The sequence below is a fragment of the Strix aluco genome, chromosome W, assembly GCF_031877795.1.
Source record: "Strix aluco isolate bStrAlu1 chromosome W, bStrAlu1.hap1, whole genome shotgun sequence".
NCBI lineage: Eukaryota > Metazoa > Chordata > Aves > Strigiformes > Strigidae > Strix > Strix aluco.
The window spans coordinates 14742440-14754826 of NC_133970.1; the positions used below are offsets into that span (position 1 = coordinate 14742440).

The window sequence follows — 12387 nt, forward strand, 5'->3', positions numbered from 1 at the left end:
AGGGAGGGGTGGGGGGGAAGGTGTTTTATGATTTGTTCTTATTTCTCATTATCCTACTCTGATTTGATTGGTAATAAATTAAATTAATTTCCCTGAGTAGATTCTGTTTTGGCCATGACAGTAATTGGTGAATGATTTCTCCCTGTCTTTATCTTCTGAACCTGGTAAGTGGTGTGTCCGATGCATCTCTTGCTGGTGTGCTATGATCCCGTCAGGCTGCTGGCTGGCTAGACTTTTCAGAAGGCTTCATAATATCCTAACACAGTTAGCAAAAAACATGATTACCTTTAATTACCATTTCTATTGATCATTCCCTAGAAGAGAGTGCATAGGAGCTCCTGGAACAGTGTTTCAGCCTTAGTGCCACCTTCAATCACTAGCTTAGGATCACCATGGAGAGGAGCCATGCAGGGGACACATAAGGGTTCAATCTCCAGCTGTCCCGGGGCTACAGATGAAGTGACTAACTTCATGAAGCAAAGTGTAGCTCATGGGGGGAAACGATCACTCACAACTAAAGCTTCCAATGCTTCCAGATGGAAACTGTGCCACTGCAGGCATAGTAAAGTTCCCTCCAGCAGAAGAAGAAAGCTAATAGAGCTGGTGAGGCAACAGGGCCAGGGTTGACCGAGGCAAGGGAACAGCACAGTGCCAAGCCCAGCTGCCCTGCTGCCTGTGCATACCACCGCAGGTCCCCTGAAAGAGTCCCCACAGCAGGGACAGACACCTGCCACCTGATTCGAGGAAAAAGACTCTACAAATCGAAGAGTTATAAAGCAGGTATGTTTACTCCGGCGCCAGGGTGCAAGGGGATTTCTCCACAAAGCTTGCACACCCACAGCACATTTTACCAAAAACTTAGAGAGTGTGGATATACATATTCATTGATTACATAACACAAACATACATATGCATGAGTAAGGCTGGGTTAGTTCTAGAGGCTGGTGTCAGCAGTTTATGTTCTCTTTGCACCTGCGCATTGCCTCCTGGGGGGCGTCTTCGGGGGGCTTTGGGAGGAAGGCTCGTAGTCTTTCTCACCTTGTACTTTTCCTCGGAGCATGCGCAGATTCTCTTAGCCAATTTATTGAACAACAAGAGTGGTTTCAGCCAGTTTACCCATTCTATCTTATCTAAAAGTACGAGTGTATCCATTTCTACCGTCCATATACAAAGACTAAACTAGTTAGAGCACATCTGCTTTCCAAGGACATGTTTCTTATTTTTGCTGAACACTGTAGTTCTTGGTAAGTTTCCACAGAAAACTGCTTTGTTTTGATGAACACAGTAGTCCTTGGTAAGCTTCCATAGAACAGTCTGGGCAAGCAAGATTATTAATCAATATTAGCAATATTAGTAATACTATAAGTTGCTATAAGCAAATAAGTTGCAAAGCAGTTTGCTATAAGTAAATAAGTCACAAAGCAAGTAATCATTTCTCTGTATCAATTCCCCCCTTTTCCCTAAGCAAATTCTTTTGCAGTCAAAAGGGTTTCATTATATTTTATTACTGTTTGTAAGGTCCATATCTGTTCTGTAAGCTTCTTCAATTTACACCAAAAGATAAGGTTTACTGTTGTTAATATTGTCATAATTATTAGTAGTATCAATATTGGGTGAGTCAGTATATTTAAGATTTTGGTAGCTGATGGGGAATAGCCTGTAAATACATCCCACCAATAGCGTTCTCCGTCTGACTTCACTCGTTTCATGATTCGGTGTATTCTCTCTGTATCATGCTGGACAGTAATTAAAGTCTTTTGTCCACTTTCTTGGACTTGTTTCATCAATCTTTTTAAATTTTCATGATGCAAAAGTTTTCTTACTAGGGTCAGATCCATTCCAATAGGCGTGGGCTGCCGATCTTGAACTAATTTATAATTGGATCATAACAATTGATAAGGTGTGACAGGAGCAGTATAATTGAAATCACACCCTGTAAGACTAACGAAATTGCAGATACAGATGTTCGAATGATTACTTGTATCTATTATAAGGTCATCTACTTGTACAAAGTCACACAGGGTTCATAAACAAACACATCCCACCCCCATGTAAATTATAACAGTCTCTGGAGTTTCATTAGGGTGAATCTCGAATTGGCAGATGTTTTGGTCAGTGTCCAGACAAATGTCATGAGCTTTGATGGTGTTATCTTCACAAATGAATCCTCGCTGGTCTCGCACAGTACAGGCCTCAACATCAATAGTTTGCCATTTCTTCTTATTTTTTATAGCCCATACCCTGTGCTCTAAGGGATAAATCACAGTTCCATGATGATTCAATCCTAATGCAACAATATTTTATATACCCGAGCTCGATATATCGTTAATACAAAAGCTGTGGCTGTGTTCTTAAGGGGGTCGAAGGTAAAATTAACTAAGTGCCACCATGATTGAAATCTTCTTTCAAATCCTGTTGCATTATCCTATATTACCTTTCGGAATTCTCTTGGCAGGATTCCGTCCTCACCTTCCCTGATGATTGAGGCTGCTGTTGATTGTATCCATAATTGAGCTTGGACACAACTGAGGGCTGTAGAAACATTAGTTTGAATTGTGTCTAATGCATCTACAATTACCTTGTTATCTTTTTCATTTAGGTTCTCCCATTGTGGAAATGCACTTGCCATAAGCCACTGATTGTTGCCCAAAGTTAGGAGGGAGGATTTGAGACGATACTGTATTTTGTTCAGGTCACTGGTTACTGTAGCGAGTTTGTTCATTATTATTTCCAAATCAATACTATTTAAAACTCCCAATCCTGTCCCTAGAGCACCAATTAGGTCTCTTTTTGTTCACCCCGTATGAAGCGTTCGTCTTTGCATCCAGGTTGTCCAGCCTTCGTAAGAGGTCTTTAAGAGAGATGAACAGGCTGGCTGGATCTCTGAAATATTGCTTTGCATCAGTAGCTCAACTCATTTAAGAGACCATGTTGGATTAGATATTAACTGTTGTTGACCAACATTCTTAATTACATATGGGCCTATCGGATACACATATGGTACTCTCAATCGTTTAAGTTCTATGTGGTTTGAATTAGTAACCTGAGTTGGAATAGCATAAACAGGAGTGGTTGTGGTTTCCTCCTGTGTTATATTTAATCTGAATTTGAAAGATACTGCTCGGTCCCCTAGTTTGGTTCCTCCTAAACAAATAATGGATACTGGTTGGATTGCAGTAAATACATACCAACAAACCTCAGCCACACAATGGGTTTGGCCTATTCTGGGTCCCATTTTCCCATTGGAAATTTTCTTGACAGTAATTTTGGTCAGGGGAGGTGGATCTTTTATATCACTTGCATTGAAGAGTCTACAACCAATCTGTACCTCTTTTCCTCTTTTAACTGTCCAGGTATGGATCAAATTCGTCTTTTCCCATTTGTCTGGTTGAAATGTCACGTTGTCATATATTATAACGGTTGCCAAATTCATCCCCAATAAATTCTTTCCCATAATGCCTGTATGTCCAAAATAAGCATCTGTCCAAGGCCATTCCCAAGCACTTGTTAAATTACAGTTCAGCAAAATTATAAGCACCCATACCCATATCACCATTTTTGGATGCGAAGCTTTAACAGTCCCACAGGTGTCGATTCCCATTTTGGCTTAGGGCCTTCTTCACCCTGGTGTGGTGTATCCACGATGTCTGTTCTTTAATCTTGATTGCTGTATGGGAAGTTAACAACACCTGAAATGGACCTTCCCATTTTGGTTCCAGAGGTGAATCTGAAAAAGATCTGATATATACATAATCACCAGGTTCAATGTTGTGTACAGGCCCGTCCAGACCTCGGGCTCTGGTCCCCAGGACCAGTTTCTCTATTTCTCACAGTTGCTTTTGTAGACTTATAACATAATCTGTTAGTATTTCATCTCCAACCTGGGTTGATGTTCCTGCCTGTATCATATATGGTCTCCCATATACTATTACAAAAGGACTTAATCCCCCCCTTAGTTCTGGGTTTGGTTCTGATGCTTAGAAGGCCTAAGGGCAATGCTTGGGGCCAGGACAATCCAGCTTCCTGGCCTAGTTTTACTATTTGTTGTTTGATTAAATGATTCATTTTTTCTACTTGACCACTTGCTTGTGGATTATACGGGGTATGTAATTGCCAGTCTATTCCTAAAAGTTTACTAACCTGCTGGATAATATTTGCCACAAAATGTGATCCCCGATCTGAGGATATTGTTGCTGGAACCCCAAACCTTGGTATTATTTCTTGTAACAATACCTTAGTTACTTCTCTGGCTTTATTAGTTCAGCAAGGGAATGCTTCTGGCCGCCTGGAAAAGGTATCTGTCAAGGCCAAAAGGTACTGAAACCCCCCTTTTCTTGGGAGTTCAGAAAAATCAATTTGTATTTTACCGTCTGGAACCAAAGACTGCACTTCTGCTTTACCTTCTTTAGCCACTCTTTTGGCCTCATGATCTGCCATAGCGTTGCCAAGTTCATAGGTGGAACTTCCTCTTTGGTGAGCCTTACAATGCATTACGGCCACCTTTTCAGGTAGTTGCACTGCTTCCAGGAGTTTGAGGATTTCTTTGGCATGCTTTATATGTTTTCCCTGTGCAGACAACAGTCCTCTCTCTTTCCACACTGCCCCATGAGCATGGACCACTTTGAAAGTGTATTTAGAGTCCGTCCATATATTAATTTTCATACCCTTGGCCATCTCCAGTGCCCGAGTTAGAGCTATTATTTCTGCCTTTTGGGCTGAGGTATTTGGAGGAAGAGCTTTAGATTCTATTACCTGATCTTTGGTGGTCACCGCGTATCCTGCCTTGCAGATACCTTGTCAGACAAAACTGCTCCCATCTGTATACCAGGATTCATCAGTGTCCTCTAATGGTTCCTCCTTGAGGTCTGGCCGGCTGGAATAAACTGCTTCAATTGTTTCCAGGCAGTCGTGTGTCACTGGTTCTCCTGTGTTTCCACTGAGAAAAGAAGCTGGGTTGACAATATTAGTAACTTCTATTTCTATATCATCCTGTTCCACTAGGAGGGCTTGGTATTTCAGGTACCTTTGGGGTGAAAGCCAGTGTCCTCCTTTCATGTTTAGTACTGCAGACACTGTGTGGGATACTAATACTGTAATTTTCTGACCCAATGTGAGTTTTTGTGCTTCCTGGATATTTAGAACTACTGCTGCTACTGCCCTCAGGCAGCTAGGCCATCCTTTGCTTATTTCATCAAGTTGTTTAGAGAAGTATGCCACTGCCCTTCTATCTGGTCCCAAATTTTGGGCCAGGACCCCTAGGGCTATTCCCTGTTTCTCATGGGAGGATAACCAGAAAGGCTTCATGATGTCTGGTAAACCCAGAGCAGGGGCATCCATCAGCTTCCTTTTCAGCTGATGGAATGCTCTGTCCGCCTCTCCATTCCCAGTGAGGGTTTTCAGATTTGATTTTAATAGTTCATAAAGGGGTTTTACCATGAGTCCGTAGTTATATATTCACGGGCGACACCATCTGGTCATTTGTAGGAACGTGTGGAGCTCTTTAGCTGTCTGTGGGCAAGGGGTCTGACAGATGGCCTCCTTCCTTGCAGTTCTAGGGTCTGTTGACCAGCTGTGACCTTGTATCCCAGGTAGGTTACTTGCTGCTGAGATACTGGAGCTTTCTGTGGAGAGACTCGATAGCGATTAAGTCCCCAAAAATTTGATAAACTAATAGTCCATGTTATGCACATTTCTTTAGTCTCTGTGGCTATTAATAAATCCTCTACATACTGCAGAATTTCCCTGATTCCATGTGGTCGCTCCCATTGCTCCAGATCTTTAGCTAGTTGGTTTCCAAAAAGAGTGGGGCTATTTTTAAACCCCTGGGGTAGCACAGTCCATGTTAATTGCATCTTCCTTCCGGACTCTGGGTTTTCCCATTCAAATGCAAACAATAACTGACTTTCAGAGCTCAAAGGCAAGTAAAAGAAGGCGTCTTTTAGGTCCAGTACGGTAAACCGAGCCAATTCAGGTACTAATCTGATCAATAGTGTATATGGGTTTGCTACAACAGGATGCAGATCTCCTCCTCTCTTATTGCTATATGCTCTCTATCCACAACAAGGTCTCCAAATTCCTACTCTCTGGCAGTTTCAGCTTCTGCAGCTTCTTTTGAATGTCACATGCTGGTTGCCCTATAAATAATGACACTAACTGTTGTGTTCCCACCTCTGATCCTGGATCTAAGGGTGTGTCGCCTCATGGTATCCCGCAGCTTCTCCAGGAATTCTGATGGAGTATCTTTAGGTCCCTGCGTATAGGGCCGCACAGTTAATGGCTTTCGGTACAGCCCGCTCCATGCCGCTTACAATCCAATCTCTATATGCATTTAGCAATCTCATATGGGCTCCTCTGTTGGGGTCCCAGCGCGGGTGTTTTATTAGAAACTGAAAATGCTTGGTCACCCCAACAGAGTCGCTTCGATACCCCTTCGCTGCACTTTTCCAAGTTGCAAGATCAAAGGAAGTGAACGGCACTTTTATTCTGACAGGGCCCCCCCATCCGGCCCTACGGCCTCTCTCAGAGCAGCCGGCACCATCGCTCGCTTCTCCCGTCCCCATCTCTGATACGGGCTGTGAGGCGGGGAGCCTGGCTCTGGCTCCTCCAAACTTTCAGTCTCCTCCTGCCGGCTTCCTACCAGTGGTTTATAGTACTCTGGTAAATCCTTTATTTCGGCCCCTTTCTCTTTCCCTTCCTTCTTATTTTCTTTTTCCGGTGCCAGCACTAGTGGATCTCGTGGGGGTGCCAGGCCACAGTCTGTTTGATATTCAGGATGGTCTTGGAGGGTGAAAAACATGTCTGCATAGGAGACTTCATCCCTCCTTAAAACAGCATCACTTGTAGCAGGGTGTTATAATTCAAGGACCCATTAAGGGGCCATTTTCCCCCTCATTCAATTTATATAGGGGCAATATACTGATTGCAATATTTTATTAGTGTCTTTTTGTTCACACTTGCGCCTGGAGGTCCCCCTATCTTCTTCCAGCATTTTAAAATACAGCCTGGGGGACTCTTTTTGACTATTCCCCCACTCTGGCCGCTTCCCATCTCGTCTACTTTACCTTAAAACACTACCCAAGTAAGCTGACAATATCCCCCTCAGGCAGATGGTACAAGGGTGCACTCTCCCCACAGAGTACGCACCTAAATTCAAGACAACAATTAACACAGAATTACTGCCTCCCGCTAGAGGAGATATCTCACCTATGACACTTCAAACACTGAGCCCGAACAAACAGGCAGCACCAGTGACCCAGCGGGCGGGCACTAGGGCGCTCTGTACTAAGGAATGTTCACTGGTCCTGCACTACCCCCCCACTGGTACAGAGTCTGCCCTGCGCTTCGTTCCTCTCCGGCCGCTTCCCTCGCGGGATAACGGAACTGCGGGTCAGAGAACTCCGCACTCCGCAGCTGCAGCTGGGCTGCGCCTCACACCCGCAGAACAGTCACACACCCACACAAAGGGGCCCTTACACTTATTACTCCCACAACATCAAATGACAAATACTACAAACATCAAAACACCAATTACAACAATTGCTAAATCATAAAAGTCATAAATCAAAGCCAAAAGAATAAATCATATACCATGAGCCGTTTGCCGTTTATCATTTACCACAAATCCACACTGTAGGGAGTGGCGTTCGGAAGATCTCGCGATGTACGGAAGGAATAGCTGTAGCCCCCCTTGTTACGAGGTAAGGTGATGGATAGGCTTGTAATGTTAAGGGCACACCCACGAAGGAGGTACTTGGTGAACGTATATAGGTAAGATACACAGATTAATAAACGGACATTTTGTATCCATCATATTGGTGTTTGTACTGATGTCCCCGTGAAGGTCTTAACCTCCTGCAGCATTAGTCTGCGATCTGAGCGCCACTGACATGTGGATTGGCAGGTTTAATGAGGCAGGCTAATTGCGGTGTTGCAGTATTAGTCTCTGCAACCTGAGCGCCACTGACACGTGGAGAGGCAGGTTCAAAGAGGCAGAGCTAACAGCAGATGGTAACACGGCAATGCCACACCACTCCCGTACCCCCGTCCTAGGAGTACCCAAGTCGACCTAGGGTTCCAATGTGGTCAGAGTGTCGAAACCACCCTGCCAGCCACAGGCCCACCACCACTTGTGGACTTGAACCCCAACCCCAGGGGCGAGCACAAAGGCTCTTTACCTTGCGTAGGACGTCTCCTCACGACTTACAGGTCTGTCCCTTCTCCAACATACCTGATCCGCTGATAGATGGTCCTTGTCTGCCCCTGCCGAGATCGGAAGAGCGAGGGAGGTTCTCCAAGAAAGGAACCTCAGGGCGCGCCTGGAGCGTCCCCCTCTCAGGCGGTCCTGCAGCCGGACAGAGAGGGTCCCATCTGGGCTGCCAAGTGATTTGCGGGAAACAGACTCTACAACTCGAATAGAGTTATACCGCAGGTATGTTTACTCCGGCGCCAGGGTGCAAGGGGATTTCTCCACAAAGCTTGCACACCAACAGCACATTTTACCAAAAACTTAGAGAGTGTGGATATACATATTCATTGGATTACATAACACAAACATACATATGCATGAGTAAGGCTGGGTTAGTTCTAGAGGCTGGTGTCAGCAGTTTATGTTCTCTTTGCACCTGCGCATTGCCTCCTGGGGGGCGTCTTCGGGGGGCTTTGGGAGGAAGGCTCGTAGTCTTTCTCACCTTGTTTTCTTCCCCGGAGCATGCACAGATTCTCTTGGCCAATTTCTTGAACAACAAAAATGTTTTTCAGCCGGTTTACTCATCCTATCTTATTTAAGGGAACCAATGGAACTTCTACAATCCGTATATGGCTATCTTTACTCATTACCGAGCCCCAACTAGTTAGAGCACATCTGTTCCTCAAGGACAAACACATGATATTTTGCTGAACACTGCAGTTCTTGGTAGATTTTCACAGTAAACTGCTTTGTTTTGATGGACACAGCAGTCCTTGGTAAAATTCCACAGAACAGTCTGGGCAAGCAGGATTCTTAGCAATATTCAAAAATACTATAAGTAATACTATAACTTGCTAGAAGTAAGTAAATAAGTTGCTAAGTGGTTTTCTATAAGTAAATAAGTCTTAAAACAAGTAATCATTTCTCTGTATCACACCAACTGCCTTGCCGAGGGAAGAAACCATCACCACCCTCAGCAACACAAGCAGACACGTGGCACATCCTACTCCTATCCCACTGTGCTACACCCAAGACACAAGAGAGGACCCCGATGTCTCTGCACATGCACCTCGGCCATTCCACTTAACCTGCCCGGGTTGTGCTAGGGCCCGTGCATGGAGGTGCCATTCTGCTCTACAGCTGAAGTGGCTGCCAGTAGCAGCCTCCTCTTCACTCCTTTTTACAAGCTGCTGATCTGCGGTTTCAGTTCAAACTCTGCCAGACTAGCATTTATCTCTCAGCAAACTTCTCCTTCTCCAGGATGTATTGTTGCCCTTTTCCTCCTGACCACCCCTTGACCGCCTACCTGCTTGCCCTGCAAGCAACTGGGCCGACCAGCCGGGCTGCCTCTCCCGGGCCACTGTTACGGTCGGCGGCGCGGCGCGGCGCGGCGCACTGGACCGAGCCAGCCCCCAGAGCTCTTTCTTAGTGGAGCTGAGGAACACCTCGGTCACCCTTGCGAGGTCAGCACTCTGGTGATCTTCCATGTCATGTGGTCAGGGTCACACTACCGCCCTACGCAGAACTAGCTACATTTGCTGTGCCTCATGGGGAGAGGATTAGAAATTTGCTTGTTTTATTCCTTGACGGGTGCTTTTCGTTGTCTAGTTACTCTCCATATGTGGGGGGGTGAACGGCAGGGGCAGAGTTGGCTAATATTGAGCAGCCTTTGCGCGCTACGGTCCCGTCTGCGCAGGCAGTTGGTAGGGCAGCTTAGTTGGGCCTTTGGCTGGTGGGGTCCTGGTGTGACCTTTGTGAGGTGAGGTGTGAGCCGAGTGGGAGCTAGTACGTGGTGGCTCTTTGGTGGATGCTTGGGTGCTTACGGTGGAGGTGGCGCGGAGCGGCGGATTTATGTGCTTGGAGGAGGGTGAGGTCGGTCGGCTGGAGCAGCAGCGGCGGGTGAGAGCGGCTTGAGCATCATGGTGAGAGGGAGGACAGCCCCTGTGTATGGGCTGGTTGGGGGACTCGGACCTCGCAGGGGTTGGGAGGAGGCTTGTGGCTGCGCGACTGGGTCTCTTAGAGTGTAACTTCTCCACTGGGAGGAGGTGGATGGGTGAGAGGCGCTTATGGATCTTTCTCTTGGCTCCGTGGTGAGCCGGGGGTAGGGGCCCTCTTCGCTTCTCTGCTCTCTTGTGACTTAGGGCTGAGGTCCTGCGCCCCCCCTGGCCTTTGCTTCGGTAACAACTCATGGTTTTGGGAATGATTGGAGCAGAGGGGAAACAAAATATAACCCCTAACACCACCCCCACCCCCCCCCCCACCCTCCCCCAAGTGTTATAGTTTGTCTCTGTTATTAGTACTTGTTGGGGAAATACTGTTCTGTTTTCAGTCTCACAACGACTTTATACTGATATGCTTTTATGTCACAGTCAGTGGTTATTTTCAAATTTGGTTCTTTTCCAGTCAGTAGACAAAATTGCTGTATTTTATGGTCTGTATCAGGTTTAAGATGCATTTTTCTAAATAAAAACATGCATACCTGTGTATATATATATTCACACCCCATATAGCCAAGAAAGAATAGAGCATTTAATGATTTGAGTTAGCTGTTATCTTAAATATATCTAAAAAGCTTTACTAAATGCTTGCATTAGCATTATTACTAGTTCATTTTCAGAGCTATAGTATATGCTCTGGAAGTATTTAAACGTGTTGGATTTATGAGAAATCCAGCTTCAGTTGACTTCTTAAAAATAGATGTCTTGGCATAGACACCAGCTATTGCATCTGGCATAACTCACTGAAAATGAGCTTCTTGTAATACAGACAGAAACAGAAGAATGAAGTTTGACTGGTGTAGTTGCTACTGATGATATAAGCTTTTTAGATATCTCTAGTTTAAATAGTGGAGATGTGAATATTTTATGAACTCGCCTCCTTCACTATAAAGATATGTTGAATTCTGTATTTAGGTGTTAATTACAACTTGCAACACCAGGGTTGGTTGGGTCCACTTTTAATATACTTGCCAGATATGAGATATATTGGGCACCCTAGGGCTACAGTTTATACTACTGGTATAAAAAGCACATTTTATATGTGCTATTAATACATATATTTCCATTCCATATGGATGTAAATGCCAATATGTCATTTTAGTTATGTTGATGCTAGTGTTCAAATGATGAAAGTCTTGCTTAGGGACTACACTTTAGAGTTCTGCTTTGATTTTAAAAATCTGGTTTTACTCAGAATGTCATAATAGTTAAATACTTAATGGCCTGATTCTACTTGCATATCTCTTACTTATATATGTTTAGGAACCTGCAAAGGAATGTGTAGCTGTTGGGTGGTTTGTGGTTTTTTCTTTTTTTTTTCTCTTCCATATATGTATTTTTTTCTTTTTTTTCCTATAGGCATTAGAATATAGAATCAAAAGATTTTCAAATACTTGTACTGTTTGTAGGATTCCATGGGTGCTGTCATCAAGCACTGTACTAGAAACTGGCTTTGGAAGGTTGTGGGCAAATAGCTTGTCCACTCAATGTAGATCCTTATTTAAAAAAATCCGAAACTGAATGCTTGTTTCTGTTGTCTGATGGGCTTGAAAAATCAGAACCAATCTTCTTTACTAGTTGCTGGAAGTATGAACAATTAATCCTTGCACGTGATTCCATGATATAAGGAAAATTAAAAAGTTATCTGTGATGGTCTACTGCTTGAAGACTGTGTTCTCCAGTTCCGAATCAAGAGTAGAATGAAATGTTCATAATTTTCTTTTGCATTAAGAGGTTTATAAATTAAATTATCAACATAATTTGCTAGCTACACTCTTCCAAGTTGTGGCCATCGGGACTTATCTGTGTAGTTACTATGCCCACAAATTTAAATTCTACGCAAACATCCTAATACTATCTAAGGCCATGTTTAGACTGTTCAGCAGAGGCATTAAAGACTATTCTTTCTTTATATTTGGAATGATCTTTGTAATCACAGAACTTTTGATTTAAAAAGTAAATATTCTGGAGAGTGATAGCTTCCATAGTTCTTGTTCATGTGTTAATTGGGGAAATATGGGTAAACTGGATTTTAAAAATTTTGTAATAGTAATAATATAACCTCACCTTGTTTTTTTTCCCATTGTTGTAGACCAGATTCTTTGGACTAGTTCTACTTGTAACTCAATAATACATTAAATGTATATTAGTGTTCTGCATAATGGACACTATATATTGGTTGCTTCAATGGTAATGGTAGTTGTG

At 43.9% G+C, this 12387-nt stretch overlaps 1 protein-coding gene across 4 annotated transcripts in view; it reads left to right on the plus strand.

Annotated features, from left to right (window-relative positions):
• Positions 1-9832: 9832 nt before the first annotated feature.
• The window catches only part of LOC141917661 (transmembrane protein 161B-like), a 106210-nt gene continuing 103655 nt past the window's right edge, over positions 9833-12387 (plus strand). For 2 of the 4 annotated variants that reach the window (XM_074811031.1, XM_074811034.1), the window contains exon 1: positions 9833-10084. In XM_074811031.1, coding sequence (XP_074667132.1) covers positions 10037-10084 — 48 coding nt within the window. In that variant the 5' untranslated portion in view covers positions 9833-10036. Of the gene's footprint in view, positions 10108-12387 lie in introns of all 4 variants that reach the window. The other 2 variants (XM_074811033.1, XM_074811032.1) reach the window with 2 other exon arrangements.